The sequence below is a fragment of the Muscardinus avellanarius genome (genome assembly GCF_963383645.1).
Source record: "Muscardinus avellanarius genome assembly, chromosome: 4".
NCBI lineage: Eukaryota > Metazoa > Chordata > Mammalia > Rodentia > Gliridae > Muscardinus > Muscardinus avellanarius.
In genome coordinates this window covers 21288076-21302935 of record NC_137789.1, presented here as the reverse complement: position 1 = coordinate 21302935, position 14860 = coordinate 21288076, and the positions used below count along the sequence as shown (strand labels likewise).

General features: G+C 39.3%; 1 protein-coding gene across 5 annotated transcripts in view; it reads left to right on the top strand.

The window, feature by feature from the left end:
- COL14A1 (collagen type XIV alpha 1 chain) overlaps window positions 1–14860 on the top strand; it is a gene marked incomplete at both ends in the record, with an annotated part of 205215 nt that overhangs the window by 84214 nt on the left and 106141 nt on the right. For 4 of the 5 annotated variants that reach the window (XM_080694908.1, XM_080694907.1, XM_080694911.1 and 1 more), the window contains 4 exons: window positions 588–647; window positions 2344–2495; window positions 8868–8997; window positions 13501–13623. In XM_080694908.1, coding sequence (XP_080551034.1) covers window positions 588–647; window positions 2344–2495; window positions 8868–8997; window positions 13501–13623 — 465 coding nt within the window. The remainder of the gene's footprint in view (window positions 1–587; window positions 648–2343; window positions 2496–8867; window positions 8998–13500; window positions 13624–14860) is intronic. The other variant, XM_080694909.1, reaches the window with a different exon arrangement.

Below are 14860 nucleotides of genomic sequence, written 5' to 3'. Positions count from 1 at the left end.
CTTGGTGGTCTCATTTGGCAACCGTTTCACAACTTGTTCTATAACATTTTAATTTCCCTTAATTATCATGGGTATATCCCGATTTCAAAATAGAAGGTTTCATAATTTTGTAGATATAAGTCAAATGTTTATGTGAAGTCTGGTATCTGTAATGAGAAACCAACTTTGAGTTTCAGCTTCCTTATATATCAAACAGATGTCTGCCTTACACTCAACTTACTTTGTATGTGTTTGCAGGGGGAATGCTAGAGATTGAACCTAGGGCCATTCTACTTCCAAGCTACCCCCTGCCTTCTTTTATTTTTTGTTTTGAAACAGGGGCTTGCTGGGTTGCTAAAAGCCTCAGTCTGAGTTGGAGACTGACTTGGAACCTGCAATCCTCCTGTCTCAGCATCTCAAGTACTAGGCTCACAGGCAAGCACCACCATGCCCTGCCTCAACTTACTTTTTCAGTCTTCCAACCATAGTCATGTTTGTTGTGGGAAGCAAGTAAGATGACATTTTCTTCAAAAATTATAAAGAAATTTGTGCAAATATATAGAGTTATTATGGTCTTTACAGAATTTTAAAATAATGATTTTTTTTAGTTGATAGTTTTTGGACAGAACCAGCCACAACCATAATACCTACAAGCCCTGTGACTTCAGGTAAGGACACACAATCCATTTACCCATAAGATATTTGATTTAAACATAAGCAATGTCACCTAGTTTTAATTATTTTATAGTTAAAAAAGAGATGGTCCTCTCTTCCTTCTCTCTGGCATTACTTCCCATTTCATTCCTCTCAAACAGCTTCTTTGCCTCTAAGCACCGTCTTCTAGTCCACCCACCACACTACTATATCTTTCTGCCTTTTCCCTCTTTGGTCTTGGGTTCCCATTCACACTTCCAAGCATGTTAACATAGCAACATCCCAGTGACTTTTTCTTCTGCCCTCTGTTGAGAATTATCCAGGACATGGATCTGGCTGGTGTATTGTTCTATTTCAGTGATTTTCTCTTGCAGCTGAATTCTCCCTTCCATTCAGTACATCTCCGACTAGCTGTCAGTCAGTTAGGTAACACATAAGTCTGATAATATCACGTATTTCCCTATCTAAAACATCTCAAGGTTCCCCATTATCCATTTATTTATTTACTCATTCACTCTTCTATTAATCTTTATTGATCTCTTCTCTGTGCCCTAAAGTCTCACTACTGTAACATCCATGGCCCTTCCAGATAGTTCCTGCTTCCCTTCCTAGCCTTAGCTCTATTTCCTATTCTTCCCCCATTTCCGGCTGCCACCCAGAACTCCTTGTCCTGAATTGAGAAGTTCCTCCCCATTCTCACTGTGTGGTAGCCTCTCCTAGCTTTGCCAGGCATATGTCCATCTCTTATCCTTTCTGTGACATTTTTACCATTTTCCCCCCCAAGTTAATCAGTTTGTATCTCAAAAACCTACAACAGTTTGACATCCAGGAGGAATTCAATGAATATTTTCTGAATAAATAAATGGATAAACTAATAAAGGGGAAAAGGATACAGTAAAGAAAGACAGGAGGAAAGGAAGTTGGAGCAGAAGGAAAAAGACAGAATGGAACTGAGGAAGCAGGTTCCTCGGGAGATAAGGGAGATAAGATAGAATGTGTCAAAGAAACCAGTGAAGGAGCTGGAAAAAACATCAATGAAAAGATAATATCTCTGTGGGCTGTACCTGTAAAGACAGCCTGAGTGAGGAATTGTTCTTGAGTGACAAGTGTTAAGACAGAAGTGGGGACAGGTGGATGAGATGTGTGTTGGATGCTGATGGCACATAAAGTGTGGTGAGATCTGATCTGCTATGCCCACGTCTCCAGCAGAGCAGGAGCATGAGGCTCTCATTTTTTGGTGCTGGGGATGGAACCCAGGGGCATTCTACCTTCGAGTTACACCCCCTGCTCTGTTTTATTCTTTCATTTGAAAAAGTCTCACTAAATTGCAGATGGACTCATTAAGTTGCTGAGGCTGGCTTAGAATCTTTGATTCTCCTGTCTCAGCCTCCCAACTACTGGGATTACAGGTATGCACCACTATGCCTGGCTCACCCACTTCTTTAGTAGAGTTATACAGAGCCAACAGTTGGAGGGGTTTATGGTCTCATCTTGTAAGCATCTCCCCAAGGCATTTTTGTTCAGTGCTGGTAGGTATCTTGACTCTTCCTTAACCATTGAAGTGGAGCTGCTACATTCCTGCTTCACATGGGGCCACATCATAGCACTGCCATACATGCTGCTCACTACTGTGCCATGAGTAGTACCTGCGGCTCATTTTGGAATGTGATCAGCTAAAAGTTCTTTAATCCTTGGTTGTGTTTATTCCAGTTTTCCAGACAGGAATCCGAAACCTGATTGTAGATGATGAAACCACTTCTAGTCTGCGGGTAAACTGGGACATTTCTGACAGCAATGTGGAGCAGTTTAGGGTGACCTACCTGACAGCCCAAGGGGACCCTGCAGAAGAAGTAGTTGGAACGGTCTGTATAAATACAGCAAAACAGAAACTCTACAGACTTTCCTAACAGAACTAACCAGGCAATATCTCCGGAGATTAATGCAAACTTTGCTGCTCATTGCTTGCGGACTCTGTCAGCTCCAGACACTAATGATCTTGGAGAATCTAAACTTCACTCCTGGCTTCTTGATGACCTTCCTATCTCCAAAATTTGCTCCACATGCAATCCAATTTGCTTTAAGCTGATAAATCCTCTGAGCCTTGCTTGTAACATTGCTTCTGCTGCCTGGACTACTTATTAGAGTACCAAAATTGGGTAATAAAATTATACACTTGTATCTTGAGATGATAGTAAGGTGGGTACGTAGGTAGGTAGGTTGGTAGGTAGATAGATAGATAGATAGATAGATAGATAGATGATAGATGTTTAGTATAAGTGCTAGCCATTTTTGTTCTTGGCAATCTGATGAAAATCTTTTGGAGCAAAACACACTTCTTTATGTAGTTGAAGTGTTTCTTTTACTTTCTTTCTTTCTTTCTTTTCTTTTTTTTTTTTTTTTTTTTTTGCAGTGTCGGGATGGAACCTGGGGGCATTCTACCACTGAGCTACACCCCCAGCCCTATTTTTTTTATTCCTATTTTTGAAACAGAGTTTCACTGAGTTGCAAAGGGCCTTCCTAAGTAACTGAGGCTGCCCATGAACTGTGACCCTCCTGTCTCAGCCTCCCAAATGCTGGGATTACAAGCCTGCACCAAGAAGCTGGGCTGAAATGTTTCTAGCAAAAGACATTCAGTAACAAATAGTTATTTTTTTCAATAAAACTCAGTTTGAGCAGATTTATAGTCATTTCTCATTTTTCTTAATTATGGGTGCCTCTCTGTAGGGGTTTAGATTTTTATATAATGAATTTCCTCTGTTTGCTTACCTATATCTCTTCTTTCAAAGGCTCTCCAAAATATTGGCTTACCACCTCCTTTTCAGAAAAAAATTACTCAGTGCCCCCCTGGGCACTTACATAGCCCCTATTTTTATTTAATACCCCCAGTTTCAACCAAGACTATTTGTGCTCCCTGAGAATCTATGTATGGTAAAGTGTGTACAATCTTAATAACTGCCTCCCCATGTTTCCATAATTTATACCATATTATTCCTTTTAATCTAGAACTTGAAATTATTTGGGTCTAGTCAGAACAGATTACTCCAGTTTCCAGTTAAAAGGAATTTCTTTTTTGTCATGGAAGATACTTTATTTAGCCTCATTTTCTGTTTCTCTGCTGCATTATTTTGACACTTTATATAAGAAGCCTCCAAAATTCATTAGTGCTCAATAAGAACATTATATTTTCTTTCCCTTCCTTATTTTCAAAGCCTTTGTGTGTGCACATAGCTAATTATTTGAGCTCAAAATTCTTCCAAGACTATATTCAATTCAATAGAGAGCACAGTACACGGTATAGTGATGGCCTCAACCATAGTCATGCTCTCTATGAATAGCCAGAAGGCTCATGATCTTGGTCTAGAGAGCCCTTGGACAGTTAGCAGACAGTAAACACAGTAGTTTGAGCTGTAAATTCACCCTGACTATAAAATTTTAAATGATTCTTGATTGGCAAATTTAAAAAAAATTAAAATTGTGCATAAATATAGTAGTTAAAGATAGAATTTGGCCATTTTATTTTCCTAAGCATTATCCTATTATAATTTAGTTCCTCAAAGTTAGATCCACAGAAAATTTCCAGCATGAGAAGATATTTTTTTAAACTCTTTCCAAGAAACACGATAAGCTTCTTGGTGAATTATTTCTGCTAATTGGGAAAGAGTAACAATTTAATCTCACAAATGCACTCGTAAGCTACAGAAGATAAAATAATAATAATATTTACTTTGGGTTGTTTCTAGATAATTTTCTTCTTGCTAGTTTCTTTCATTTAGCACTGTTTATTTTTGAAATGCTTGGTTACCTAGATGAAGAGAGAAAGGATCAAAAGTTTTAGTCTGCCCCAGTTAAACAAACCTTTAATAAAAATTAAAAAAATTGATAAATTTGGTAGTGATTATGTATTGTACAGAAGGTTTTTTTTTTTGTGGTACTGAGGGTGGAACCCAGGGGCTTTCTACCTCCAGGCTATACTCCCAGACCTATTTTCTATTTTATTTGGAAACAGGGTCTCACTAAGTTGCTGAGAGCCTCACTAAATAGCTGAGGCTGGCTTCAAACCTGCGCGATCCCCATCTCAGCCTCCCAAGCGCAGGGATTACAAGTGTACGCCACCACGCCCGGCTTTGCAGAAGTTTTTTTTTTCTGTATAAAACAAAATACTAGAATAATAAATAAAATAATAGAATTCTTTAAATATCAAACACTTTTAGTAAATTTTAATTAAATTGAATTTGTGCAAACACTTTATATGTACTTTCTTAATTTATATAGGGACTTGCCTGAGGATTGAGAATTCATATCTATGCTTTACCAAGTATTACTGCAATGAAAATATAACATAATAATAATAATAATAATAATAATAATAATAATAATAAGTGCCTCTAAGTTTATTTACTTTTTTGTGGATACTCTTATTTTTTATTTTTTATTGAAAGTAAATGTTATACATTTAATCTGTATTTGGTGCCCTCTCCCCCCTTCATTTTCCCTTCCCCTCTCCCGATACTTAATACCCAGGCTAACCTTGCTATATTCGTACTTTTACACCTATTTGGAAGTAGCCCCTCATCAATCAAGTTCAGCCTCCTTCCTCTCTTAGCTTTCCATTCAAACTTTGCTGAGATTTCCCTTCCATTATCTGGAGTCCCTCTGGTATCCCCAATGCTCACTTGTTTGGGCATATTAGAGGAAACATATGTCCCTTCTCTTTCTGTGTTTGGCTGATCTCACTTAACATAATGCTTAGATTACGAAACCATGGTAGGACTTTCAGATGTGGACCCTGTGCCAAAGTTCAAAGATCTTGAAATTGTATGGAGCAAATAATACAATAATGATAGATGGCAGAGAAGGATAGATTCATAAAGCATATTATAAAAACAATAAAAGAAATGTATACAGACTAGAGCATGCCTCTTACCATCTTTTCAAATTTTCCTTAATTGTCAAAGCTGAGTATACTTACATGAGGAGAGATAAGACAGTGCTGAAGTCAGAAAATAGTCTAAGTATGCAACAGTGTAAACCAAAGAAAACAAGAGGAATGTTAAGGTATGTGAATTATTTATGTGCTTTCTGAGTATAGTCAGATCATCAGATATTTCCAGTAGAAAAATTTTGTACTCTTAGAGATAAAGCTTCCTGTCAAATATCATACAAGGATGAACTTTCAACTCTTCTGAAGCATGGAGGAGTAACGTCGCCTTCGATTTTGTTGTTAGAGCAGAGAAGTTTCTCATTCATTTGTAAAAAGCTGGTTGGGATTCCAGCTTTTCCAAAGGCCGGGTGTCAAAATAATTAACCATGACCTAGATTCTGAGCTATAAGAAATTTTCTAGAGTAGAGCTACTCAGAGTACAACTTAGTTTCTTACACGATAAATTCAGATATTAAGATTAAGCTTTTAAAAACGTGGATAAAGCCAGATGTGATGGCCTACATTTGTAATCCCAGTCCTTGGGAGGCTGAGACAGGAGGATTGCAGATTTGATGCCAGCCTCAGCAACTTAAGGAGACCTTCTTCATGATGAAAAAGTAAAATAGAGCTGGGGATGTAACTCGAAGGTAGGATGCCCCGGGTTCCATCCCCAGTACCACAAAAACAAAAACAAACTAAAAAATAAAATAAATAAAAAATGACTAGCCATTTGACATTTTTTTAAAATCCAAGAACATGATCACTTTTCTAGCAATTTTCTTTTATTATAATTTGTAAGAATATTGGTCACTTTGGATTGGAATTCAAATAATGACATACCACAAGCACCACCACAACCACCTAGTTCTTCACTACAGATAGGTTGAGAACCACTGTCTAAAACTAGCACTTTGTAAGATGCGACCACAATAAGATGCAGAGAGTCCTCTTTCTACTTCAGGGACAGCTCACTGCTGCTCTAAAGAGCTCTGGGTGGTAACAGAGCCAGACATGATATGACATTTCTGCAGAAAATAAAAACATAAAGTTCACTGGTGATTTTTACATCCCACTTAATCATGAACAACTTTCATAGGTTTGTTTTATAAACAAAACCACCATCTGTTTGACTTGCAGTATTTACTGTAAGAGCATACATTTTTTTTTTTTTTTACTCTGCTTTGCCCAAACAAGCAGAGGCCAAGCAGGAGGAACTTAACATACCCCAGAGATTTCTATGTTACTCCTGGGAGTGAATATTAGTAGAATAAAAAGGTTAAAGTGAAGCCTTAATGTGGCATAGAGAACAGAGGTTAAAGCAAGATCCGGACCTAATTCCTGGTTTAATTATGGCTCCTTGACTGAACTGTGTGGGCCTCAGTTTCTTCATATGTAAAAATGAGTGTAATGCTAGCTTTTACCTCCAAAGGTGACGATGAAGATGAATTACTGAATTTGAATACATAGAGTGACACCCGGCACACAGAATTTGCTAGATAAGTGAGAGCTACTGTTAAATGTACAGCAACTGCACCGAGTTCCCCGTAATGGTCATAACACTTTTCAGTTCTCCACAGGCTGAATTTGATTGGCTGCAGGACCATGTGCTTGAATTTGATTGGTTGCAGGGCCATGTGCTTCTCAGCAAGAGAGGTGATCTTACTTAAGGAACAGCCACATGGGTGGTTTGCTAGACAGACAGCTTGTAATGAAAGCCTGGGCTCTGTGCTCCAGAGGAGTTATATTTAAAAAGAATACCCTGAAGCTTTTCTGACAGGGTGATGCAAGTCAGGGCAACCGCAGTTCTTCCTAATATCCTCAATGCCAGGGTTGTCTAACTCATTCTAGAATAAAGCAGAGCTCCTCCTCCTCCTCCTCCTCCTCCTCCTCCTCCTCCTTTCCTCCCCCTCCTTCCTCCACCTCCTCCTCCTCCTCCTCCTTTCCTCCCCCTCCCTCCTCCTCCTCCTCCTCCTCCTCCTCCTCCTCCTCCTCCTCCTCCTCCTCCTCCTCCTTCTTCTTCTTCTTCTTCTTCTTCTTCTTCTTCTTCTTCTTCTTCTTCTTCTTCTTCTTCTTCAAACTCGCTCCTTCCAGGGACCCCATGCATACACATCAATACAAATCTGTGCATTCGAGTGCCCCTTCTTATGAGGAACAGAAACATATTAATCAAGTATAAGATCACTCAATTCTGACTTCCTTTTCCATATTCAAAAACCACTTTGCATTTTAGAGCTTAGCAATATCATAGCAGCAGCTGCTTATGGGTTCAACTCGAGGCTTTCTAGGGCTTATTCCATGATTTATAGGATCTTTTTTCTCATCCAGAAGTAGACAGCACCACCCTTGCCTGCTGGCATTTCCCCCAGCTCTCGAATGGAAAAGCCTCTCCAGCTGTCCTGGTCTTGTGACTCCCTTAAACCCATTTGGGTCAGTTCTTACATCCTAGCATTTTTTCCCCTAGCTGTGATTAAGTTCCTTCAATGGCCCAGGGATGCGCCAACATGTAACTTCTTGAGCCCAGGCAACAAGTTTTGTGGTTTCAGCATTGAGAACATGTGGCTATCCTGGTCCTCCCTGTCTTCTTAGGGACACCAGCTTTGCACTGGGTACCACATGGGGCATTGTGCTCCTGCTTCAATGGTGTTGGCCCCCACCACATTTCTTCTTTTGGCAGCCTTGTAGTGACAGAGGCATGGTGCTTCCAGATTGAGAAAGACATCTTTCAGAAATTAAAAAAAAAAGCTACAGCATTTTTTTTTTTTTTGGCATTGCTGGTAAATATGTTTCAACTTGGATAACTTGGCTCTGACTTGTGGTTTCTGTTGCTCTTGGCCGGCATCCATCCTTTCTAACTGCAAGAATGAAATGCTGGGGTCAGGTTATCTCTGAGGGAGGAAAGCAGGGAAGGCTGAATTTGCAAGAGGATACTTAAGCCCAACCCAAACCGATAAGCAGCAATCAGGGTTATAGAAGGAACACTCCTAATCCATACGCACCTGCTAGCCAAGCAGGCCACTGTTCTGACTTCTGGATACTTTACAAATGGCAAGAGAATAATATTCTTTCCAGACCAAGAGCTTCAAATTTAAGCCCTCTGTACTTGTGTTTATATACTAAGGGCTATTGCGCAGGGAATTCACAAAGAAAGGCTTCTGCATGAATGCCCCTTATCTTTTCTCGCTCTCAAGCCTGTCTCCTTGTTTCTGATGATTTTAAATTGTCTACAGTCTCTGATAATTTCTGAATGTCTCCATTAGTAGGTCCTCGGAAACAGGGGTCTGACTGGGACCACGGTCTTTGCTTGTCTGTTCAGGTCATGGTGCCTGGGAACCAGAACAATCTCCTGCTGAAGTCTCTGCTTCCAGATACAGAATACAAAGTCACAGTGACTCCCATCTATGTGGATGGAGAAGGTGTCAGCGTCTCTGCCCCTGGAAGAACCTGTAAGTGATAAGTCCTCCCTGTGGACAATGGCTGACTCTGAACTGGAAATGTTTACTCCTTGTAATGCACCCTGACAGATACAGTATAGTGTGTAAGGAAAAGAGCAAAGGAGACCTGGAAATGGAACATCTGTGTTTGAATTCTGCCTTCATATATGAACCATGTGACTTTGGGCAAGTTGCTTAACTGTTCTGGGCTTTTGTTTTCTCTTCTTTGAAAGCTAAGATTTGATAAGCAACTAATCTTTCTGCTCTAGAACATGATTTATTACAAGGCTGGTTGATTCACTACAATGCATTCTACATGCCTGTCCACTTTCTCTGCATCAAATGGATCCACCCCAATCCAAGCTGTACTCTCACCTAGACAAGAGCACTTAACCTCTCAGATATTCCTGGTTTTATTCTTCCCATTATTTGTTCTCATAGCAGCCTGATGAGCCTTTCAAACCATAAATTATCTTACATCATGCATCTGGTTCAAACATCACAATGCTCCACCCCACTGTACTTAGGATAAACCCCAATGTCCATCCCATGGCCCTGTGAAATCTGTCTGAGCTAGAGCCTGCTAATCTCCCTCCTGACAACTCCTTTAGCCACGTTGTCCTTCCTGATGGTCCTCTCCAAGGCTCTTCTAGCCTTAGCCCTGTGCACTAGCCAGGCTTTCCATATGAAACAGCCTTTCCCAGATGTGTGCACGTTTTCCTTCTTCTTTTCATTCTGTTCTCAGTTCAACATCACCCTCACAGCCTTTCTTGAACACTGCATGCAAAATAGCTCTTTAATATTATTCTGGTTGTTGTTCTTGGTCTTTGTGGTTTTTAATTTAATTAATTTATTTGTGGTTAAACCTTTATTGGTACATGATAGTTTCACATCATAATGTAGTTCAAAGTGATAGGGACATAAATGCACACAGCACTTGGTGAGCTCTCCCCGGCTCCCTCCCCATTTCCACCCCTTCCTGCATACATGATAATGAGATTGGCATTGGTATTCTCACATAGGTATACAATGTCAATGGAATGATTCCTTCATTAATTCTCTCCCTCCCTCTTTCTCCCCTCCCCTAGACCACTGTGCTCATTTCACTGAGGTTTCTCCTCCATTATCTGAAGTCCCTTTTGTATCCTGATTACTCCCTAGCTTCTGACCCTTCACTTTCTGAGACTGGCTTCAGATCCATCCTTTTTCCTGCAAATGATTTATTGTCGGTCGCCGTTGTCGTCGTCGTCCTCCTCCTCGTCTTCCTCCTTCTCCTCCTCCTCCTCCTCCTCCTCCTCCTCCTCCTCCTCCTCCTCCTCCTCCTCCTCCTCCTCTTCTTCTTCTTCTTCTTCTTCTTCTTCTTCTTCTTCTTCTTCTTCTTCTTCTTCTTCTTCTTCTTTCTCCTTCTCCTCCTCCTCTTCTTCTTTTTTTGTAGTACCGAGGATAGACCCAAATCATTGTACCTCCAAGCTACACCCCAGCCCTATTTTTTAGTCTTTTAAGATTTCTGAAACAGGGTCTCACTGAGTTGCAATGAGCCTCGCTAAGTAGCTGAGGCTGTCCATGAACCACTATTTTGTTCTTGATTGCTGAATAGATTTCCATTGTGTGTATGTCCCATAATTTTGTAATCTATTCATATGTTTGTAGACACCTAGATTGGTTCTGTAATTTGGCTATTATGAATTATATTGCAATGAACATGGTTATGCATGTATTACTATAATATTCTGATTTCAGTCCCTTTGGGAAAATACCGAGGAGTGGTATAGCTGAATCGTATGGTGAATCCATTCCAAATTTTTTAAAGAATCTCCACCACACTGATATCCATAGTGGCTGCACTAATTTGTTATCCCAATAACAGTATAGAAGAGTTCCTGTTTCGTCACATCCTCACCAGCACTTATTGTCTTCTCAATGATTGCTATTATAACTGGGGTTAGATGGAATCTCAGTATAATTTTGATTTGTATCTCCCTGACTGCTAATGATGCTAAACATATTTTATGTATGTATTGGCCATTTGAATTTATACTTTTGTGAATTGTCTACTTAGTTTATTTTCCCATTTATTTATTGGGTTTTTAGGTATTTTTTAGTGTTAAGTCTTTTAAGTAATTCGTGTATTCTAGATGTTAGTCCTATATCAGAGGAATAACTGGCAAAGATCTCCTCCCATTCTGCAGGCTTTTAATCATGTCAGGGCACTGTCTGCTCTATGGTGTTCCCTTGTTATTTCCTCATTATCTGTCTCCATTCCTGGAAAGTGAGCATTATGAGAACCTAGAGCTCATCTGTGCTGTTTGCTTCTGCACACCAACCTTCTGCAACACCGTGTGGCACTGAAGAGACATACTGAAATATTTAAGATGAATTGACCATAACCATCAAATTGGGAATATGCATGGACACTTTGGCTAAAGCACTCCTAAGTCTTAGTTGCTTCTATTATTGTTATTAATATATCTATACTTGCAGAAAGACTAACCCAGAATGTGATGGTTTCAAACACTGACCATTGTATTATGTTTCACAATTATGTAGGCCAAGAAATGAGGCAGGGTTGGCTGGGAAGTTCTGCTTCACATGGTATATCAGGTACTATCACCCAGTGGTGTGCACCTGAAAGCTGGGTTGATCACTCTACTCACATGCTTAGCATCTTGGTAGGGACAGCTAGAAGGCTCGACTCAGCTTCTCTGTCTTTGTCTCTCTGTCTCTCTCATCTTTTCTCTATCCACTAGTGCCAGGGCCTCTCCATGTTGTCTTTCCAGCAAAGTAGCCATTTGTCTTACGTGGTAACTCAGGATATAAGAGCAAGATTTCCAAGAGGCAGAAGGTAGAGACTGTTGGGATAGTTCGGGGATTTTCCTGGAATGAATGTCTTCTGCTGTAGTCTGTTAGTGATAGGATCCACTCAGATTCAAAGAGTCATGGCCTCCACTTCTCAATGGAAGGAGCGTCAAGAAACCCGTGACCAATTTAATCTATCAAAATTACCAAGTATTTACATATAAGATCAGGTGCAGGATGGGATCAAAAACCGAATTGTATACATAGGCATCTGAGTGTAGATTATTTTGCCCAAGCCTCTGCAAGTCTTAAGATTCTGTTGCCTAGAGTCCTGATTCTGACCAGCTGAGCAAATATCTGTCACCTCCTCATTTAACAGTGGGGGCTTCTGTGTTTCATCCCTGTCCACTCTGCCTGTACATTTTGATAAAGATCACCTAAGATACTGTGGGCTTTAAAATTTCTATCATTATTTGCCTTCAGGGGTCATGTGGAAGAAGGAAAGAAAACAGCAGAGCGTGGCCACCTTTGCCAGCATTTGGTTTGATCTCACACACTGAATCACTGTGTGCATCATCTGCACTGTACACATTGCGTGTGTGTCCAAATAGTGTACATCGGCATTTGTATTTGATCTATACACTAGGATTTCTAGCATATTTTGCTATGTTGCTGTTAACTAAATATTTGGAATTTGCAGACTTAAACAAGAATCAAAGAACAAAAACCCAGCAGTATGTACTTAACACAAATGAAGAATATTATAGACTATTACTATAGAAATAAGACTTAAATTTCACTTAAGTTCTGTTAAATGTAGCCATTTCTATGTACTAAAATTATCTCAAACTGTTAGTGAATTGTCTGTATATTTTAGGAGTGGTCAGTACAACTGAATTCTATCAACAACAAAATGATAATAATATTATCTGTCAAGATGCGTAAGAGTTTGTAAAGTTCTTCCACATAAATGGCTTTAATATTTCTATAAAAATTTGACAACATTAATAGAAAACATTAAGCAATATAGACAACAGGACCATAAAAGCAAAGAAATCATCAGACTCTTACCTGTAAAAATGATCATTATTATCATAGTGTAAGCAGCACCTCCATCTTTCTGGGTACATTTGCTTTGATATATGCAGAACAGAGCAGTTTGTAGATATAACTTTTTATTATTTCCTTATTTCCTTATTTATTTTTTAAATTTTCTTTGCTGTATTAGGGATGGAACCCAGGGACATTCTACCTCCAAGCTATCCCCAGCCCTACTTTTTTCTTTACTTTTAAACAAGGTTTCACTAAGATGCAGAAGGCCTCACTAAGTAGCTGTGGCTACCCACATGATAGAACTGTGATTTTCCCGTCTCAGCCTCCTCAGTACAAGCATATGCCACCATGCCCGGCAAGTAGAAGATTTTAATACACGCTGCTCAAAATGCTTTTACTTAAAATTAACTGAATAAAAGGGACCCAACCTGACACTGAATGGACTTCTGAATTTCAGATAAAATTTTCACCACAAGAGCAATTTTCTATATATTTAATATTGAAAACAACTGCAGACAGAAGGTGCTCACTGTGACACTTGGTGCACTTTCACTTGTAAATGTTTACAATCCTGTGGAAAAATATCTTAGATTTTGTTGACAACAGTATAGGTCATAAAGAAGGAGACTGCAATGAATCTCTATTTCACCTTTTTCTCCTGTCCAGTGGCATCCTCCGGTCCCCAAAACTTGAGGGTCTCTGAGGAATGGTATAACCGGTTACGCATTACATGGGATCCACCATCTGCCCCTGTAAAAGGCTACAGGATAGTATACAAACCTGTCAGTGGTAAGTTATGCTCAGTATTGAGCAGGGATCTCAAAATTTAAGATAATTTTCTGTTCTAAATTTTCATTAGTGTTTGATTCTATAGTTTGAAGAAGTAGGAAGAGCTTCTTACTTATTTTGCAAAACAAAAGAGTTTTTCTAGTATAGTCCATGTTTGGGTAAATATTATGAGAAGGATGGTTCTATACCCTCAAAGAAAACCATGGGGCCATCAATGAGGAGATATACTGTCTGTCATACAGCTGACCTAATCACACCCTAGACAAAGAACCAACCCAAGAAAACCTTGACTGTAGAGAAAAAGGAAGCCTTATGGCTCAGTGGATACATAAACTCTAAATATTTGGAAACTCTAATTTTGAACTCCTGCTATGTCATCTTAGATTTTTTGGAAAAATTCCACTGGCCAACTTCTTATTTTGGAAATCATGTTGGGGGATAAATTTCATCAACATAGACCACTTTGATACCAGCCTCCTAGCTGCCTGGGTGAGGAGATACCCTTCTCCTCTACCTATTAGATCATTATGGGGTCTTGAAAAGGTGACTGTACCCCTGGTCTATATGTTACAACGAGGAAACCTATGAACCAACTCCTAGTACAGTATCCATATCCTTGTACTTTGTACTTTCACAGAAGTTTAAACAGGAAACTGGAATGGATATTTTAAAGTTCTTTCCAGTTTTTTAGACCTGGGCCTGCTTATAGAACTATGGTTGTTTAGCAGAAAAAGTTCCTCCAATTATTCTTAATTTAGCAAGAAAAATTTAAAAATATTCTTTGGGTCATTAAAAAAATGTTTTCTGCCCTCAAAAATCCCATTAGTCTCAATCTTTTACCTGAGAGATTGCCTTTGCCCCTAAGTCAATTTTCAACCTTTCGTGTTATTATTATCCAAATACTCTTGGCATTAGACTCCTCAACTGTGATAGCTCAGCCTCCAATTTCTCCTAACAAATGTCTTTATAAACTATGAAAATAAAATAGGAAGAATAGACCACAGATACACTTTCTTGCTCCAGACTGATTCCTTGAGACCAACCACATTTTTTTCTTTGCTTTAGACCTGAAGTACATGTGAAATTACAAGACAGCCTTGTCCAATTTGTCCTCTAATTCATTTCATAAATATTTATCATGTTTCCTTTGTGTAGAAAGCTTTGTTTTAGGCTGGTGCTTCTCAATTGGTGCCGTCCTTCTTCCATGGAGACATTTTTAATTGTCACAACTGTGGGG